Consider the following 20,539-nt stretch of genomic DNA (forward strand, 5'->3'; position numbering starts at 1 on the left):
AAGTTACGTAGAGGCTCTGCCTGTTCTCACCCATGGTTACTGAGCCAAAGCCTAACCACTCTAGCACTCAGACCAACAACGGCTGCTTCTTTTTATTGGTCTTTGATAGGTACCGAAGAGGTCATTATGATTGCAGACCGTCGAAAAGTTCCAGAAGCTCTTTTTAAACCTCACCCTACCTCAGCCAACCAAACGACTGTTTGAGATGATTACTGCCCACTGAGAAGTCCCAAAATGAACCTCGTGCTGCCTCAGTCGGTCAAGCAACTGCTCACGATGATTGTAGCCCACTGAAATCACCCCTTGTATTAGGAAAAGGGGAGGTGCAACGAGACCTGGGTGTCATTATACACCAGTCATTGAAAGTGGGCATGCAGGTACAGCAGGCGGTGAAAAAGGCGAACGGTATGCTGGCATTTATAGCGAGAGGATTGGAGTACAGGAGCAGGGAGGTACTACTGCAGTTGTACAAGGCGTTGGTGAGACCACACCTGGAGTATTGTGTGCAGTTTTGGTCCCCTAATCTGAGGAAAGACATCCTTGCCATAGAGGGAGTACAAAGAAGGTTCACCAGATTGATTCCTGGGATGGCAGGACTTTCATATGATGAAAGACTGGATGAACTGGGCTTGTACTCATTGGAATTTAGAAGATTGGGGGGGGATCTGATTGAAACGTATAAAATCCTAAAGGGATTGGACAGGCTAGATGCAGGAAGATTGTTCCCGATGTTGGGGAAGTCCAGAACGAGGGGCCACAGTTTGAGGATAGAGGGGAAGCCTTTTAGGACCGAGATTAGGAAAAACTTCTTCACACAGAGAGTGGTGAATCTGTGGAATTCTCTGCCACAGGAAACAGTTGAGGCCAGTTCACTGGCTATATTTAAGAGGGAGTTAGATATGACCCTTGTGGCTACGGGGATCAGGGGGTATGGAGGGAAGGCTGGGGCGGGGTTCTGAGTTGGATGATCAGCCATGATCATAATAAATGGCGGTGCAGGCTCGAAGGGCCGAATGGCCTACTCCTGCACCTATTTTCTATGTTTCTATGTTTCTATTAACCATTTCCAACCTGGGAAAAGTTTCTGGCTAATCATTTGATCTATACCTCTTGTCTTGTATACCTATCAAGATACCCACCTGTCGTCCTCTTTTGCGCCAGAAAAAGGGTCTAGCTTGCTCAACCTATCCTCGTTAGACATCAAATGCAGGAGTTTAGTCAGTCATAGACAGTAGAGAAGGGGCGGTACTGGATGTAATCTTAGGGAGTGAAGCAGGGTGAACGGTTGTGAGTGCAAGTGACCTAACCCTGTTAAATTAAGTTAGGGATTGCTGCTGGGATGCTTACTGGTTGTTTAGTGATTTGAGTATGAATGTGATTAGTAAGTCTGCAGAGCTCACGAAAATTGGTGGTGTTGTTGACAGCAAAGAGGATGGTTCCAAGCAAGAGAATGGTATTGATCATTTAGTAAGATGGGCAAGATTGATGTATTTGCAACTTAATCCCAGTAAGTGGGAGAACTAATAAAAGTAGGACACACCATTAGTAAATCAGAGGGTCTTACAGAGTATTGAAGAACAGAGGACTGTGCTGTATGACTCTATGAAAATGGCTGACTGAAATCTCTAGTGTAACACTGGTAGTCTACAATAGTCAGGAAGCAATTTTCCCTTTAATGGTGAAATATGCAGTGTTGTTCAGGATGTATATAATTGGTGATACCTTACCTTTCAAATTATGTAGAAAAAAGTCTGTATGGATATTTCCAACACATAGATATATGTTTTATCATATAAGGGCATTAATGTTTCCAATCAGCAATAAAGGGGCTGGAGGAACAAGATCTTGTTTCACCTCCACGAGCTGCCCACCTTGTTGCCATAGTTCTGCAAGTTAGCAGCCCAGAGTAGGTCCAATGTACAAGACTAACTTGTTTGCCATGACACATAAGTAACTAAAACTCATAAGTCTAATTCAAAATAGTAATTTGTGAGTTGATGTTAATGAAAAATTTCTAGAAAACGTTCACTGGCTGATGATCTAGGAACTAACTGCCCTTGTACCGTGACTCTACTGATGTGGTTGGTTCCTGTCCAGTGAAGAGACCTGGGCTATAAAGTGTAAAATGTACTGATTTACATGCTCAGCTGTAAGATGTGTTGATTCGTGTCCAGTGAAGAGACCTCAGCTGTAAAGGCAAGCACAAAGAAGGTCATAACAGCCAGTAATGGTCCAATCCTGACAACTTAAAGTGAAAATAGCACAGAGACAAATAAAAATTGTCTGTTCACTGCCTTTAAGCACAAATCCAGCAAGCAAGGTATGGGGCAGGAGGGTAAGGATTGTTTATAAAGCCACAGGTGCAGGGAAGTTATGAAGGTTGTGGTGCAGAAAAGTTGGCTGGTAGAAATAGTTACTGCTTGTGGACAATGTGACTGCCTCGCTAGTTGTACAAGGTTTGCTGTGCTCCACTATAATAAGAAGAAAACTAACGTGAGCAGCTTCATGTTCCTGCACATCAACAGATTGTATTCATATTGCACCATGGATAGAGGAGGGTAATCAGACCCAAGTGGACACAGAGCTGAGAAACTGCGAGTAGTTTTAGAAGTGAAGATACAGAATCTTAAAGGAAATACGGTGAGAGCAGAGGTTTAGGGAGGTAATCCTACAAGCCAGGGTGTTCAATGCAGTGCTGTCAATGTGAGGCAAAAAGATGGAGTCATAACCAAAGGCATAGGAACCATTGTTGATAAATGATTTCAGGCTATAAACAATGCTATTCTGCCAATAATTAAGTTTTTAAAACATCTGCAGGCTTAAAACCCCACGTGCTCGGGACATGCTGGATGCCGGTGTGATTGTTGCTCTAGGCAGTGACTTTAACCCCAATGCGTACTGCTTCTCTATGGTAAGTGAAGCCCTTTTATACTTAGATAATTTTATACTTAGAACCAATTAAAGTTTAATCAAACTAAACTCTGATTAGTTATACTTTGCATGATGAGTGATGTATTTAGTGAACAAGTAGTTCATGTTTTTTATGAGGACCGATGGGGCAGAAAATTAAAGAGCTTGTATTTCACTAGCACCCTTACAAACAGAAAATGCTGGAAAAATTCAATCGGTTAGTCAGAATTGATGGAATGAGAAACAGAAAAAGTTGTAACAGAATGTTGATGTAATATAGATGTGACTCGGACACCGCTGTAGATTGAACAACCACGTTTACTCAACAATTCAACAGGCTTCCATTTTTACCTCTCTACGTCCTGACGTCATACGCACTCTGACGCTACGAATATTCACACCAATACATTACATCCCCCTTCTCAAGATTTGTTTGACAACACTGTGAATTACCAAAACAATGCCTCTAGGTTTGCCCTTCTTACAGTGCAACAACCATGACATAAACTAAAAAAAAATCTTAATTTCTTGTACTGTATTCTGCATTGTATCTTACAAATTTCTTTTACTAATATAGACTAATAAACCTTTTATTTCACGCCTTGGAACTTATAACGTGTGACTTTGCCTCAAACTGTACGTCTAGTCTCTGCATCTAGCTGGAAGTTTGACTTGTAACAGAATGAAACAGTTAAAGGAACCCTTTATCTTAACAAGGTGAAGATACTTTAAAGTCTCTTACAATAAATTGATTGATTGATTGATTGATAGATTGTCATATCTGACGATGGCAGATTTGTGCACTTCTTCAAATACATGAGGAACTGTGCGGAAGAGTTTTTAAAGTGGAAAAACTGTTGCACTGCGACAGTTCCACTCTGCTGACCTCGGAAGTCTGAGTCCAGTGGTACAAGTACTGGTCACAGGTGGGATCTTCCTTATTTGCAGTGAATGACCATGACCTCTTTAGTGGATGTCTTGCCCTTCATTCTCTACGTAATGTTGCAGAACAGCCTCTCGAGCCTTCGGGTCTCACTGCTGATATTATCCACGCGGTCCCCTGGAGCTCACCTCACATGCTAGAACAGGCATGTCCCTGTCTCACCAGGGTATGAGGCCTCTTGGAAATCCTCACCTGGTTTAAGCCGCCTGTCGACGCGGTATACCGGAGTTGCATGCGAACGACTAATTGGAGCCACAGATACGAGCTGAGTAGCCAACGGGGACTAAAGGTGAATGATGCCCCAGAACGGAAATGAAATGCCCCTTCACCAGAACTGCTACCCCTCCCTGGACACCCCATACATCCCAATAATACAGTGCCTTGAAAAAGTACTCAGCCCGTATTTTCACATTTTATTGTCTCATTTTCTAAATTTAGAATATATTGAAGTTGGATTTTTGAACTAATCTACAAAACATTGTGCATCATGTCAAATCAAAAGAAAAATTCCAAAACCTGTCAACAATTTCTCAAAAATCAAAAACCAAAAACCAAAATTGTGAGGATGAAGAAGTATTCATCCCCTTTGTGATTACTACACTAAATTCCCTCAGGTACAGTACACTGTATTATCTTATCAACTCACTCAATTTGCTGATTTAGAAAACTGGAGGATCACCTGTTTTCAATGAATTCATAAGATTAATGTAAACTCTCTGTAAGGTCCAACAGTATGGTAGATTTTCAACAAATTAAACCAAAATGAAGACAAAAGAGCATCCAAGGTAAGTCAAGCTAATGGTATTAGAGAAGCACAAATCTTGGGAAGGGTACAAGACCATCTCAAAGTCACTGAACATACCTTGGAGCTCAGTGCAGTTCACCATGAACAAGTGGAAAAAATATGAAACCACAGGCACACTGCCTAGGTCAGGCTGTCCCTTTAAACTCAGTCGCCAGGGAAGAAAGCCACTTGTAAATCAGGCTACCATAGGGCCAACAGTCACTCTGAAGTCAGCTACAGAAGTCAGTGATAGCAACTGGAGATGAAGTTCATGGCTTCATGATCTCTAAGGCCTTGCACAAAAAGGGTATTTATTTCAGAATAGCAAGGCAGAAGCCCTGGCCAAAAAAAAAGGTGTATCCTTGCCTGTAAAGTCTTTGCAAAGCTTCACTTAGAAGATACTGTAAAGATGTGGAAGAAGATCTTGTGGTCAGATAAGAATAAAGTGAAACCTTTTGGCTTCAACACTAAGCAGTATGTGTGGTGTAAATTTAATACTGCACGTCAGCCAGGTAACATCATTTCTACTGTAAAGTATGGTCATGCTGTGGGGGTGATTTTCAGCAGCAGGGACTGGAAATGGGTAGATGTATGCTGCTAAATACCTGCTAGCTTTTGCCAGAAAGCTTAAACCGGGGAGGAAGTTAGTCTTTCAGCAGGACAAGGACCCAAAGCACACTGCCAGAGCAACCATGGAGTGGCTTCAAATGAAGAAAATTGATGTCCTTGAGTGGCCCAGTCAGAGTCCTGACCTTAACCTGATTGAACATCTCTAGCAAGACCTCAAGGTTGCTGTCACCACTGCTCCCCTACTAACCTAGCACAGCTTAAGTAATTTTGTGAGGAGGAATGGGCAAATCCTGCTCCATCATGTGGTGCAAAGCTAATAGAGACTTATCCAAAAAAGCTACTGGCTGTAATAGCTGCACGAGGTGGTTCAACTAAATACTGAGCGGAGAGGCATGCATACTCCTGAAGAGCTGACATTCCAGGTTTTCATGCTTTGCAATTTTCCCCTTCTTTTTGAGGTCTGTTGTGGAAAAAGGAGCATGCGATTCACAAATAAAAATTCTGAGTTAAATTGATCCAAATTCATGGTTGTAATACTCATTTATGCAAACAAAGGGTTGGGGTTGAATACTTTTTCAAGGCACTGTAAATAATTTACTTAGATGAAAAATAGACATTGTCATAATGTGGAAAATACCACAAATAATTTTGGCATAGCAAGTTCCAACTAATCACCAAATCCTGATATGCTGTTTTAGTGCCATGGATAGAGAGGAACATAAGGGCCAAAATGCAATGGAATCTTGCACATCAATCTTAGAGGACATTGGGGTATGGTTTAAAGTGTTATTTGAAGATGCCATCTACAACAGGATCCTACCACTAAACACTTCTTTCCCTCCACACATTCTCTGCTTTCTGCAGGGGTCGCTGTCTCTGTGACACCCTTGTCCATTCAACCCTCCCCACTGATCTCCCTCCTGGCAAGTGGGACAAGTGCTACACGTGCCCCTACATCTCTCCCTCACCCCATTCAGGACCGCGAGCAACACTTCACCTGCAAGTCTGTTGCTGTCATCTACTGCACTGCTCCAGTTGCAGCCTCTGCTACACTGGTGAGACCTGACATAGATTTGGGAACTGCTTCATTGAATTAGAAAAGACAGATTTCCCAGTGTCAACACATTTTAATTTGACTTCCTGTTCTCATTCGGATATATTGGTCCGTGGCCTCCTTGACTAAAGATGAGACTTCTCTCAGGTTGCATGGGCAACACCTCATATTGCATCTATGTAGCCTTCAACCTGATGGCATGAACGAGATCGATTTCTCTAACTACCAGAAATTTCTACCCCCCCCCCACCCCTTCTCTTTTTCTGTTCCCCACTCTGGCTCCCCTTTTACTCCTTCTTTTCTCCTCACTTCCCCATCACTTCCTTCTGACGCCTCCCTTCCTTTTCTCCCGTGGTCCACTGTCCTCTCCAATCAGGTATCCTCTTCTTCAGCCCTTTACCTCTCCCATCTATCACCTCTGAGCTTCTTACTTCATTCCCCTTCCCTACCCACTCATCTGGTTTCACCTATTACCTGCCAGCTTGTACCCCTCCTTATTCTGACTTCTTTCCCCTTTCCTTCTAGCTTTCCAGTCCTGATGAAAGGTCTCAGCCCAGAACGTTGTCTGTTTATTCTTCTGCCTAGATACTGCCTGACCTCCAAACTGCACAGTGTCCTGACTTGGGGAAATAACCATTTCTGTTGCTTCCTCAACATGTTTCTCCAGCATTTTGTGAGTGTTACTCTGAATTTCTAGCATCGGCAGAAACTCCTGTCTTAATCTACTACATTTTGTCTTCCATAGAAATGGTTTATGCAAATATTATCTGTACCGAGTCAGACTGCATCTCGCATGGTTCTTCGTTGATAACCAGTCCCCACAGACTCTACTTGTTTGACTGTTTTTCCCTGCAGCCAATGGTTATGCACATGGCCTGTGTAACCATGAAGATGACGATGGCCGAGAGCCTGGTGGCTGCCACTATCAACGCTGCGTACGCTCTTGGAAAATCCAAATCCCATGGCTCTCTGGAGGTGGGCAAAGAGGGGAACGTCCTCATCATTAATGCACCCAGGTAGGTCGTGGGACACTAGAGTCGAACCACCAACCCTTGACATCTATGGCACCCCAATAGCGCCATCGTCCATCTTCAACATTCTGGGATCTCCACTGACCAAAGCTGAATTGGATGAGCCAAAAGAGCAGTTTAGAGGCTGCTGTCCTTGGGCGTGACTCACCTCCTGGTTTCCCAAAGTAGTTCCGCCACATACAAGGCATGGTGGAATACTTCCCATTTGTCTGGTTGGCAGCTGCTCCAAAACCACTCAGCAATCTCAGGTAAGAGTGTGGAATGAGCTGCCAGCAGAAGTGGTGGACACAAGTCCGTTTTCAACATTAAAGAGAAGTTTAGGTAATTGCATGGATGGGAGGGTACGGAGGGATGTAGTCCCTGGGCAGGTGGAAGAGACTAGGCAGAATAACAGTTCAGCAGACTAGATGGGCCGATGGGCCTGTTTCTGTGCTGTAGTGCTCTATGACTCATCCAGGATAAATCAGCCAACTTGATAGTCACCTACTCACCATCCTTAATGTTTATTCCCTCAGTCAATGTGAACCATCGACAAAATACACTAACTTCTCCAAATGCAGCTTGCAATCTTGCCACCTCTAACCCCAAGAAGGACAAAGATTGCAGGTACATGGGATCACCTCTCCTCCAAACTGTACAGTGTCCTGACTTGGATATAAACATTTCTGATCCTTCCTCAAGGTTAGGTCTAAATCCTAGAGCTCCTCACCCAAGAGCAGTCCAGAGCACCTTCACCATAAGGAGTGTGGCATCTCAAGAAGGTTGTTCAATTCCTCCCCCCACCCCCATCAACCCTTCCAAAGGCAGTTGGGGATGGACAGTAAATAACCTTTGTGCATCTTTTGGGACAATTTTCCACAGTCATGCATTAATATAGAAGTAGATTTACAGTCTGAAACAGATCCATTTATTAAATGCTTTGGATTACCTGAGAATGTTTTTTAATACCTACACTGAAACAGTTACAAGTGAAAAGGAAAACTAATCTAGTTACAGCCAATTAAACCTCAGAATGTTCTATATTCTATGCTGTATTATTTGAAGTTCTATTACCAACCTCCTCCAATAGTTTCCCTACCACACCAGTCTGAAGTATAGTGAGTTTTCAGTGTTTATAGAGAGCATTTTGTTCAGTTCTGCACAGCTCATTATAGGAAGGATGTAGAACCTTTAGAGAGGATGCAGAGCAGATTTACTAGGATGTTGCCTGGATTGGACAGCAAGTCTCATGAGGAAGGGTTGAGCAAAGGAGGATGAGAGGTGACTTGATAAAGGTGTACAAGATGATAAGAGACATAAGACATGGGAGCAGAATAAAGCCATTCAGCTCATCGTCCGCTCTGCTATTTCACCGTGGCTGATCCTGGATCCCATTCAACCCCATACACCTGCCCTCTCACCATATCCCTTGATGCCACAACCAATCAGGAATCTATCAACTTCCGCTTTGAATATTCACACGGACTTGGCTTCCACCACAGTCTGTGGCCGAGCATTCCACAGATTCACTGGTCTTTCGCTAAAAGAATTCCTCTTTACTTCCGTTCTAAAAGGTTGCGCCTCAGTTCTGGATATCCCTACTAGAGGAAACATTCTCTCCATATCCACCTTATCTAGGCCTTGTAACATTCGGTAGGTTTCAGTAAGATCCCCTTGCATTCTTTTAAATTCCAGTGGGTACAGGCCCAAAGCTCCTCATATGTTAACCCCTTCATTCCCAGAATAATCCCTGTGAACCTCCTCTGGACTCTCTAAAAATGACAGTGCATCCTTTTTGAAATGAGGGCCCCAAAACTGTTGACAATACTCCAATGTAGCCCGACTAGTGTCTTATAAAGCTTCAGCATTATCTCGCAAACAACAGGAATTCTGCAGATGCTGGAAATTCAAGCAACACACATCAAAGTTGTTGGTGAACGCAGCAGGCCAGGCAGCATCTGTAGGAAGAGGTGCAGTCGACGTTTCAGGCTGAGACCCTTCGTCAGGACTAACTGAAGGAAAAGTTAGTAAGAGATTTGAAAGTGGGAGGGGGAGGGGGAGATCCAAAATGATAGGAGAAGACAGGAGGGGGAGGGATGGAGCCAAGAGCTGGACAGGTGATTGGCAAAGGGGATATGAGAGGATCATGGGACAGGAGGCCCAGGGAGAAAGACGGGGGCGTGGGGGACCCGGAGGATAGGCAAGGGGTATAGTCAGAGGGACAGAGGGAGAAAAAGGAGAGTGAGAGAAAGAATGTGTGTATAAAAATAAATAACGGATGGGGTACAAGGGGGAGGTGGGGCATTAGCGGAAGTTAGAGAAGTCAATGTTCACACCTCCCCCTCGTACCCCATCCATTATTTATTTTTATACACACATTCTTTCTCTCACTCTCCTTTTTCTCCCTCTGTCCCTCTGACTATACCCCTTGCCCATCCTCTGGGTTCTCCCCCGCTTGTCCTTCTCCCCAGACCTCCTGTCCCATGATCCTCTCGTATCCCCTTTGCCAATCACCTGTCCAGCTCTTGGCTCCATCCCTCCCCCTCCTGTCTTCTCCTATCACTTTGGATCTCCCCCTCCCCCTCCCACTTTCAAATCTCTTACTAATTCTTCCTTCAGTTAGTCCTGACGAAGCGTCTTGGCCTGAAACATCGACTGTACCTCTTCCTAGAGATGCTGCCTGGCTTTCTGCGTTCACCAGCAACTTTGATCTGTGTTGTCAGCATTATCTCCTTGGTTTTATGTTCTATTCCCCTTGAAATAAATGCCCAACTTTGCATTTGCCTTCTTTACTACAGACTTAACCTGTAAATTAACCTTCTGGGTGTCTTGCATGAGGATTACTAAGTCCCTCTACATGTCTGATGTTTGAATCTTCTCTGCATTTAGGTAATAGTCTGCACTATTGTTCCTTTTACCAAAATGCATTATCATACATTTCCCAACACTGTATTCCATCTGCCACTTTTTTGCCAATTCTTCCAATTTGTCTAAGTCCTGCTGCAATCACATTGCTTTCTCAGCACGACCTGCCCCTCCACCTATCTTTGTATCATCTGCAAACTTTGACACAAAGCCATCAATTCCATTATCTAAATCATTGACAAACAATGTGAAAAGTAACGGTCCCAATACTGACCCCTGAGGAGCACCACTAGTCACTGGCAGCCAACCAGAAAGGGCCCTTTTAGTCCCACTCGCTGCCTCCTGCCTGTCAGCCGTTCCACTATCCATACCAGTATCTTTCCTGTAACGCCATGGGATTTTATCCTGTTAAGGAGCCTCACGTGAGGCACCTTATCAAATGCCTTCTGAAAATCCAAGTAAATGACATCCACTGCCTCTCCTTTGTCCACCCTGCTTGCTACTTCCTCGAGACTTCTAACAGATTTGTCAGGCAAGATTTCCCTTTATAGAAACGTAGATCGAGAGAAAGCAAGAGACTTTTCTCCCAGGGCAGAAATGGCTAATACCAGGGAGCATAATTTTAAAGTGATTGGAAGGAAGTGTACGGGGAACATCAGAGGTAAATTTTTTTACACAGAGAGTAGTGGGTGCTGTTGTGTATTTAATAAAGAAAGGTACGTCACATTCTGAATTTTTTCAGTTAGACGATTTCCTCCCATGCCGCTCTGACCTAGTGGGAAATCATGTACAAGGCAAGTTACAGCAGTGGTTTGCCATTGCTTTCTGCTGGGTGAGTTTTTCAAAGAGATCACCAGCTCTTAACCCAGCACGGATGAAAAGCGTGCAGGGGAGCCGGCTGGATTCGAACTCGGGACCTCCCGCCCCGCAGTCCAGCGCTGATGCCACTATGCCACCACCGGGTCTGTGTATTTAAATATTTCACTAATATTAGAGTATTATTATAAATATATTGTTTGATTAAGCACTGAATGTTATTCGAATAGTTCATTGTGGTTATATATAAAAAAGACATAAATTTCATACGTCATCACACCACTGTGTCACATGTGCAAGACTCACATTGCAGACTCCCGTCTTTTCCTTTCAATTAGTTTTGGAGTCACAGACCATAACAAGTGCATGGAACGCTCTGCCGGGGGTGGTGGTAGTGACAAATACATTAGGAACATTTAAGAAACTCTTAGAAAGGCAGAAAGATGATAGAAAAATGGAGGCGGGAAGTGTTGGATTGATCGTAAAGTGGGTTAAAGGTCAGCACAACACTGTGGGATGAAGGTGCTGTATGTAATATTCTAATTACCTGTCACTGTCTCATACCAAAATGTGTAACAGCATTGAAACTGAGCACACTTTTATTAAATTTGAGAGCTGCGAAAGGTTGATTGCAGTCTCTTTGATGAATGTCATTGTTTATTAGCGCTCATTGGCATTTAATTGACAATAGTATCCAAAACCCATTTTAAATACAAAATGAGTGTATAAAATTAAAGGTTAACACTTATTAAACAGGAGCTAGAGGAATTGAAACCAATTGGTTATGGATGGAGTACTGTTTACAACATGCAATCATGTTGTCATTATCTTTAAGTCCTACAGTTACTTTTATTTTTATCTTTATTATCTTAAGGTGATACAATTACAATAAAGTAGCTTTACTAAGCTAAATGTATTCTACTAGTCAAAGCTCTAACAGGCTTATTCTTCATTGTGAAAGAAAATAGGTTTGAAATGTCTACAGATGATACAAATCTGGGTTGCATCGTGTAATAAATATGTCTTTAAAGATGCCCCAGGTGTCCCCCCATCAACTCTGACATATTAACCATCTGCTGTAAGGGGTTTGGCAGGAGAGTCAAAGAGGAGTTGATTTGAAATAGTAGATTGCAGGGGTGAGGGAAATATAAAGAAAGGTTTAGGGATGAATGGGAATGTTCAGCTAGGAGTTGACACAGACCTGAGAAAAGAAAGATAACCTGCTCTTCTCTGAAGAATGTAGTGAAGGATTTTATTCTTGATATTGGTTCTGTCATGTTATTTCCCTTCATTGCACAGAGACATTTCACTTTTTGAATAAAGCTAATCATGTCACTTACTGGACTAGAGAGTGAAAAACAAACTGCTGGGGAACTCTGTGGATTAAGCATCAGCTGTGGAGGGAAATTAACAGCAGACCTTTATGGTTGAGTCCTTTCAACTGGACAGAGAGACAGCGAGGAGATAGCTGTTGTAAACAGTTGAGGGGAAGGGGTGGAGCAAGAATTGGCAAGCGATGGGTGGACCCAGGTGAGGCAGGGTGATTGGCTGGGGAATTAATAATGTGGAATATCAAAGTTCTTAAAAATATTTGATATCTCTTCATGGTAGAGGACGCACAAAACATCTCAAGAACTGCAAAAACTATGAGGATTAAAGAGGGAGGAATTTAAACAATGATGTCAGAAAGGAAAAAAAAGGAAAGACAAGTTCCATAGTCCCAATTTGGTCCATGAGTGGGTAAGACCTAATTTGGAATATTGTGTCCAGCTTTGGTCATCTACCTACAGGAAAGATATCGATAAGATTGAAAGTGTATGGAGAAAATTTACAAGGAAAATACCAAGACTTCAGGATCTGAGTTACACAGAGGTTGAATGAGTTGGTTCTTTATTCCCAGGAGAATAGAATAATGAGGGGAGAGTTGATAGAGGGGTACAAATTGATCATGGGTATCAATAGGGTAAATGCAAGCAGGCTTTTCCACTGAGGTTGGGTGAGACTAGAATTAGAGGTCATGGGTTAAGGGTAAAAAGTGAAATATTTAAGAAGAACATGAGGAGGAACTTCACTGAGAGTGTGGAATGAGCTGCTAGTGGAAGTGGTGGATATGGGTTCAATTTCAACATTTAAGAGATGTTTGGATAAGTACATCGATGGGAAGGTTATAGTCCAAGTGCAGGTCGATGGGACTGGGCAGAACAGTAGTTTGGCATGAACTAGTTGGATTGAAGGGCCTGTTTCTTGCTTTGGATTTTAAAAGAAGTGGCCAAAGAAGGGGATATATTGGTTATGATCTTCCAATATTCTATGGCTTTGGAAAATCACAAATGTAATGTCCCTGGACCAGGAAGTTGAGGACAGAAAGCAAGAAGTGAAGACCTGTGGACTAGTATCTGCTTCCTGGAAAATGCTGGATAAACATTATAAAGATGGTAGCATCTGGAAAATGGCCAGACTATCAAGCAAAGTCAGAATGGTTTTGTGAAAGAGAAATTACATTGGACAAATCTGTTAGACTTGCATGGAAAGTTAATGAGTAGGGTAGATAGGAAGGACCAGAAGATGTGGTGTATGTAGATTTAGCATAAAAGGTAAAACCTCATGGTGTGGTGAGGTCTGATGGTTTGGTAGGTTGAGAATGTTTTGGCTAAATGGAAGATGGGCAAACTAACAAAATCAGACAGCCTAGATAAGTGGGTCATCTTCAGCTATATTTTATGCAGTGTCAAGGGACTCAACCATTTATAATTTGTATTAAGGACTTGTGTCAAGTAATAGAAAGATAGATGGAAAGCAGGTTCCTAAGTAGCTGCCACAGCCAGCTATTGGGTCCTCGGAGATTCTGGTACTTGTAAAAATGCCCCTTCTCTCAATTCTCCACTGCATCTGCTCTCAGGATGAGGTTTTTCATTCTAGAATGAAGGAGGTGTCCTCCTTTTTCAAATTAATTTTGTAAAATATATATATACTTATTATACTTTATAGTTTTTAGTTATGTATTGCAATGTACTGCTGCCGTAAAACAAAAAGTTCGTGACATATGCCAGATATCAAACCCGAATCTGATAATGATTTTGATTTCTAAAACTTATCTCAAAAACCATGATAAATATTGGAAAAAGTGGCCATTTCAAAACCTCACTTGTAGCTGGTTCATACTTTACATTATTGTTCTTGCCCCAGGATTTAACCTTATTAGCTTCTTTAACCATTACCAATGATACAATAGATTAATGAACTTACATTATATTTTCTTGTCTAAATGATAGCTCCTTTAATTCTGTACAATTTTATATACTATTGTATCAAGTTTTAGTTTAATAATTTCTCTTTGTTATAAGATCTTAAAAATCACACAGCATCTGAAACTGATTTCCTTATGAAGCCATATTGTGCTTCATACAAATGCAATAGACCATGGAACATAGTGGGCAGCATAGGCTAGCACAACACTAGGGCGTTCCGGAGTTCAGAGTCCGATTCCGCACTGTCTGTAAGGAGTTTGCACTTTCTCCACGTGAACCACGTGGGTTTCCTCCCACAGAAGTAGGTTAATTGGTCATGGTAAATTGTCCTATGATTAGGCTAGGGTTAGATAGGTGGGCTTCTGGGCAGTGTGGCTTATTGTAGCTACAGAACAAATACAGCATAATACAGGCCCTTCAGCCCACAATGTTGTGCTGACCTTTTAACTTACTTTTAGCCCTCTCCCACTATAAAGCCCTCAACTTTTCTATAATCCATGTGCCTATCTAAAGGTTTTTTAAATGCCACTAATATATTTGCCTCTACCACCAACCCTGGCTCAGCGTTCCACACACACAATGCTCTCTGTGGGGGAAAAAAAGTTACCTCTGACATCCCTCCTATACTTTCCCCCAGTCACCTTAAAATTATGTCATCTTGAATTGGCCATTTCCACCCTGGGAAGAAGTCACTGGCTTTCCACTCAATCTATGCTTCTTATCATATTGTACATCTCTATCATGACACCTCTCATCCTCCTTCGCTCCAAAGAAAAAAGCCCTCACTGGTTCAATCTACCTTCATAAGATATGCTCTCTAATCCAGGCAGCATCCTAGTGAATCTCTACTGCACCCACTTTAAAACTTCCACATCCTTCTGAGAATGAGGTGACCAGAAGTGAATACAATATACCAAGTATGTCTAACAACTATCTTATAGAGCTGCAACATTACCTTGCAATAACAAATGCTTTTCTTTTTTTAAAGGTGGGAGCATTTGATTTATCAGTTTGGAGGTCATCGGGAGCTAATCAAGTATGTAATTATGAAAGGAAAAATTGCCTATGAAAATTAAAGACGTTTTGGTTATTAAGTGTGGAAGCTCCTTCCCTGAAGTCATTGAACAAGGATATTGATCATGAATTTGAACACCCACATTATCATACTTCAAGTTTAAAAAGTCTGTGTACAAACTTGGACACCAACGGAAGGTCAGGACTTAAAGATGTCTTCCAGGGTCATCCGTTAATATCTTGAGAAATGTCTTAATGTTTGCTTATTGATTCACATTTTGCCGTACCTTTGAGTGTAGTCACTATTTCAATATATGCAAGAAATAAAGAGTCTATAAATAAATTATTTGGATGTCTGCTCTTTGATTTCACTTGAAGGTAACATTTGTCTGAAGAACTCACCAATGTTTCTTTCTGACTGTCATCGGTTTGTGTCTTTGTGATTATCTGCCTGTGTGAATGGCTCTGGTACACAGCTGGTTTCATCAAGCCCTTGCTTGTGTGTGTTCCTCATTCATCCAGACACTAAAGAGGGGACCAACCTCACCGGCCGGGAAGCCCAGCAGAATTGTTTACACCATTATCTGAAATGTTGCTTTTTGTACAAGCTACATTTGCTGAAAATATATTTGGTAAGGCCTGCTTATGTTAAAATCCTAACTCCCACCCTCCTCCTATTTACATTCGGGAGGTTAAGGTAAATCAATTAATAGGAATGTCCACCAGCTGTGCTTGTGTATGCCTCCCTTTACCCAACAGATCAGGTTCAACTGAGGGTGTGTGTGGCAAGAATATGGGATGTCCATCGACAACAAGTCATTTAGTCTGACAATCACTGCCTGAATTAATCGAATTCTCAAAAATATGGAGCTAAACCGAGCTTGAGGGTCTACTAAATGAGCCAGCATATGAGTACAACCTGCTAGAAATTGCCCCCACTGTCTAACCATCACAGATATGCCTGTCTTGACTTTGGGAGTCAACACTGAACGCCAGGCCCTATTTTACAGTGCAAACACATTCCATTATATTAGCACCAACAGAATATGAGGCACAACAGATTAAGAGCCAAGCTAATGGCTCAAGGTTGGGCAGTTCTTTTGATCCTCTCAAGTACAATGTGGTATTCTTTCACATTCTCTGTTCTTCACTCACTAAGACCAAACCTGACTCAATGCTGGGAGCAGAACCTAGCAGATGTGAAATGAGGCTCTAAACTTGTGTAGTTACTTAGAATAACTTCAGTGCTTGTTAAACGTCAAGCCCAGAGGGCAAGGCTGAAGGTTGAAGTTCAGAGCTCAAGGAATCTGGGTCTCAATGAAAGGTCAAAGAGCAAAGTCTGGAGATAGAGTGAGAGTCCATGCCAGAGGCTGTAGGTTGGAGATCCAATGTCTGCAAGTTTGAGCATCCAGGGCTAGGACTGGAGGCTCAGGACCTGTCCTGGCATGGAAGGCCTGGGTGTGTGTGAAGAGATGGGAGGGTGGGAAAGAAAGAGTCTTGTTTTGCCTTTCTTTTCTCTGATCTGATTTTGCTGTTGTTGTTGCTTCTGCTGTATCATGTTGTTATGCTGAACGTTCTGGGCATGCTATGTTGGCCTCAAAGTGTGTGGCAGACACTGGTGGCCACCCCAGTACATGCTTAGAAATGTTGGTTGTTAATACTATTGATGCATTTCTTTATGTTTTGATATACATGTGATAATTAATCTGAATCTGCTTCTGAATCCGAATCTGGTTTTGAATGTCATTGGCCTTGAGAAGGCAAAACTTATCCCACAGCCAGTGGATCAGGTTAAAGCCCTGCACTCCTGCCACATCCAGTTGGAGTCATGGAATCAGGAGAACAAAGCTCCACATTCCACTCTGTCCTCAACGATAAACAAGCAAAGTGCACCGGTAAACAGACAACGCTGAATAGTTAATTTCAGCTAAAAGCACTAAGTAGTTGAGCCGTTTCTCTTCCTCCTGAGGTCCCCACCATCTGAGGTACCAGTTTTCATCAATTCCCATTTCCTACATATCAGCCATGGCTCGGTAGACTGGGTTCATCGAGGGTTATAGGTCCTGATAGAGGATACTTGTGCCCTAGACCGGTGCAGTTACATCACTACCATCTAGGCATGTCCATTCAACCCAAGTAAGGTCAGTCCAATCTTGCCCATTAGAGACAAGAGAGAATGCAGATGCTGGCGAAACGGCACCTCATATTCCACCGGGGTAGTGTACAGCCCAACACTGAATTCTCCAGAGTAACGGTGTTACAATGACCACCCCTGTAATAAAGATCAGAATGACACAGTGAGATGTGTTTTTACCGACAAGCACCTTTCCTGTCTCAATGGAAGAACACATGAACTTACACAACCACTCCTGCGTACACACCAACCAAGTTTTCCTGGCCTTCCATGAACCGTCAAAGAACAGAAAAGATATTACCAGTTAAACAGGAGTTTCTGCTGCTGGCTACGTGCTCCATGTGGTCCCATTTCGAATTTCCACGTGTCCATGGGGCTCCTCACATCCGCAATAATTGTTCTCGTACAGAGTTACCGCTGGCCAGCACACTTGAAGTGTTTAGTTTAATATTCATTTCTTACCAACTCAGATATTTCATTGCAGTGTCGTTGGCTGCTGATCATGTGTCTGACCTTTCACACCTTTTTATTGGCTCTGCTCCACCCATTCCCAGCAAGTGACAATTGGTAATGTATGGCTCCTTGTTCTCAATCAGCCGCCAACTTGAATAACACAGACCAGCATTCACAAGCCTGCATGTTATATCCAACTTCTTATTTGGAAATGATCCTCAGTTCAGCAGATTACCTGAGGCATCATTGTGTCTACTTTAAAACACTGATCAAGCCAAGCAAACGACTCACAAAATAGAGAGCCCAGTCTTCTTCATAAAATGGCAGCCTCCATCTCCTCCCTCGTGGCTAGAACACAGGCGATTGGACTGTCTGCTTCCACTGATTTGCAGACTGTAGTTCTTTCTGGCCAACATCACACAGAGGGAGAAACAACTCATATTCTGTCTGGGTAAACTCCAACCTGACAGCATGAACATCAATTTCTCTCCCCTACTCCATCTCTTTTTTCCCATTCCTTAATTCTGGCTCCCCTCACCTGCCCATCACCTCCCTCTGGTGCCACTCCTCCTTCCCTTTCTCCCATGGTCCACTCTTCTCTCCTATCAGATTCCATCTTCTTCAGCCCTTTACCTTTTCCACCAATCACCTCCCAGCTTCTCACTTCATTACCCCTCTTCCACCACACACCTACTTTACCTATCACCTGTCAGGTCCTTTCCAGTCATGATGAAGGGTCTCTGCCCAAAACGTCAACTCCTCATTCCTCTCCATAGATGCTACCTGATCTGCTGAGTTCCTTCAGCATTTTGTGCACATTACTTTGGATTTTCAGCATCTACTGAATCGCTTTTGTGATTGAACTCGCCACTTTCAGGTAAACTGCTGCCCTTTATCCATTTCCTCTCTCTTCCCCATCTATCCAGTTCCTTCTACGTCCACCTCTGCCCCCATTACACACTTTATTTCCCCTCTTCCACCCACTCCATACCCTTATGACCCACACCTCCCTTGATTCCACAACCCACCTTGTTGTCTATCGGATTCTGTCATCTTCAGCTCTTTGTTGCCTCCATCTATCACCTCCCAGCTTCTATCACTATTCCCACCTCCCCCTCCTCCATCTGCCTATCAATCCTCCTCAAACAAGAGAAAATCTGCAGATGCTAGAAAACCAAGCAACACACACAAAATGCTGGAGGAACTCAGCAGGCCAGGCAGCATCAATGGAGAAGAGTACAGTCAACATTTCAGAGAGTCCTGTCAAAGAGGCTTGGCCCAAAACGTTGACTGTACTCTTTTCCATAGATGCTGCCTGTGTCACCGGGTTCGGACATGGCCCATGTGCAGAGTGAGAGACACTGAGGCGGATCGATAGTTCACAGACTTCAATGCGAACAGTGTTAAAGGGAAAAGAAAACAATAAACGTTAGGCCAAACAGGGCTGTTAACTAAAACTCTCAAATGGAAAACAAAGCCTACACGGCAGCTGAAAGGAACAACTGAATATAAAACGAATACCGCTAGTCTTCAGAGTCAGTTGACTGGACAGTCCAATTTCTCAGACAAGGCCGAATGCAGACAGGCAGTGGAGTCATTGCTGTGCTGGGTTCAAGCTCAACAAATACTACGACAGAATGAATGGAGTTAAATACTATCACAATGAAATAATCATTAGCTGACACGTGCATTTGCCGTATCTACTGCGCTGTCAAATCCGTGGTTGTGACAGCCTGGCCTCCTAAGTTCCTCCAGCACTTTGTGTGTGTTGCTATCACCCCTCCTCACCTGGATTTATCTATCACTTGTCATCCCTTGCCCCACATCCCCCCCTTAACCCCTTTATACTGGCTACTCTATCTTTCAGTCCAAATTAGGGGTTTTGACCCAAGATGTCCATTGCCTTCACAGTTGCATCCTGACCCTCTGAGTTCCTCCAGCAGTTTGTTTCCATGCTGCAGATTCCAGATCTACAGCCTCTGATTGAGTACTGTTGCTCTTGTGTTCTGCGTTGGCTCTTTCTACCAATGCTACTTTTACCCATAAGGATAATGATTTCCATAGCTATACATCCCCTGTCACAGATATTATGACCGTCTCATAATTACTTAAATTAGCTCAGTCTCTTCTATTTGAAAATAGTTACAGGTTTGACTATTTTCTAACTAATAGCCTGAGGAGTGTCTGCTCCAACCTGTCCCTCCAATCATTGGCAAGATAATGGCAGACATTGCCAACAGCCGTTGAACACCACCATTCACCAGCACACAGTTTACTTTCTATTTTGACAGCATGGTTCCAGGTCTAAAAGTAAATTGGTTCAGGCATACACCTTAACCGTACATCCTTCTTCTCATGTTCCAAAGACGTTCAGTTAGGATGAGTTGTGGACATGCTATGTTACCGCCAGAAGTGTGTGACATTTGCGGGCTGCCCCCAGAACAATCCTCGCTGATTTGATTTGACACAACAACACATTTCACAGCAACACACACAAAACGCTGGAGGGACCCAGCAGGACAGGAAACATCTGTCGAAAAGAGTACAGTCAACATTTCAAGCCGAGACCCTTCTTCAGGACCCTTCTTCAGGACTGGAAAAGAAAGAGAGACTAAGAAGGTGGGGGTGGGGGGGAGGAAGAAGTATAAGGTGGCTGGTGATAGATGAACCCATGGGAGGGGGTGGGGGAGATGAAGTAAAGAGCTGGAAAGTTGATTGGTGAAAGACATACAGGGCTG

General features: G+C 43.0%; 1 protein-coding gene across 2 annotated transcripts in view; it reads left to right on the forward strand.

The window, feature by feature from the left end:
• amdhd1 (amidohydrolase domain containing 1) overlaps positions 1-15,952 on the forward strand; it is a 39,867-nt gene extending 23,915 nt beyond the window's left edge. For both annotated transcript variants that reach the window (XM_063072242.1, XM_063072241.1), the window contains exons 7-9: positions 2,818-2,911; positions 7,117-7,277; positions 15,189-15,952. In XM_063072242.1, the coding sequence (XP_062928312.1) occupies positions 2,818-2,911; positions 7,117-7,277; positions 15,189-15,276 (343 nt within the window). In that variant the 3' untranslated portion in view covers positions 15,277-15,952. The remainder of the gene's footprint in view (positions 1-2,817; positions 2,912-7,116; positions 7,278-15,188) is intronic.
• The last annotated feature ends 4,587 nt before the right edge of the window (positions 15,953-20,539 follow it).

This window comes from Mobula hypostoma, chromosome 20 (assembly GCF_963921235.1).
Source record: "Mobula hypostoma chromosome 20, sMobHyp1.1, whole genome shotgun sequence".
Lineage (NCBI taxonomy): Eukaryota > Metazoa > Chordata > Chondrichthyes > Myliobatiformes > Myliobatidae > Mobula > Mobula hypostoma.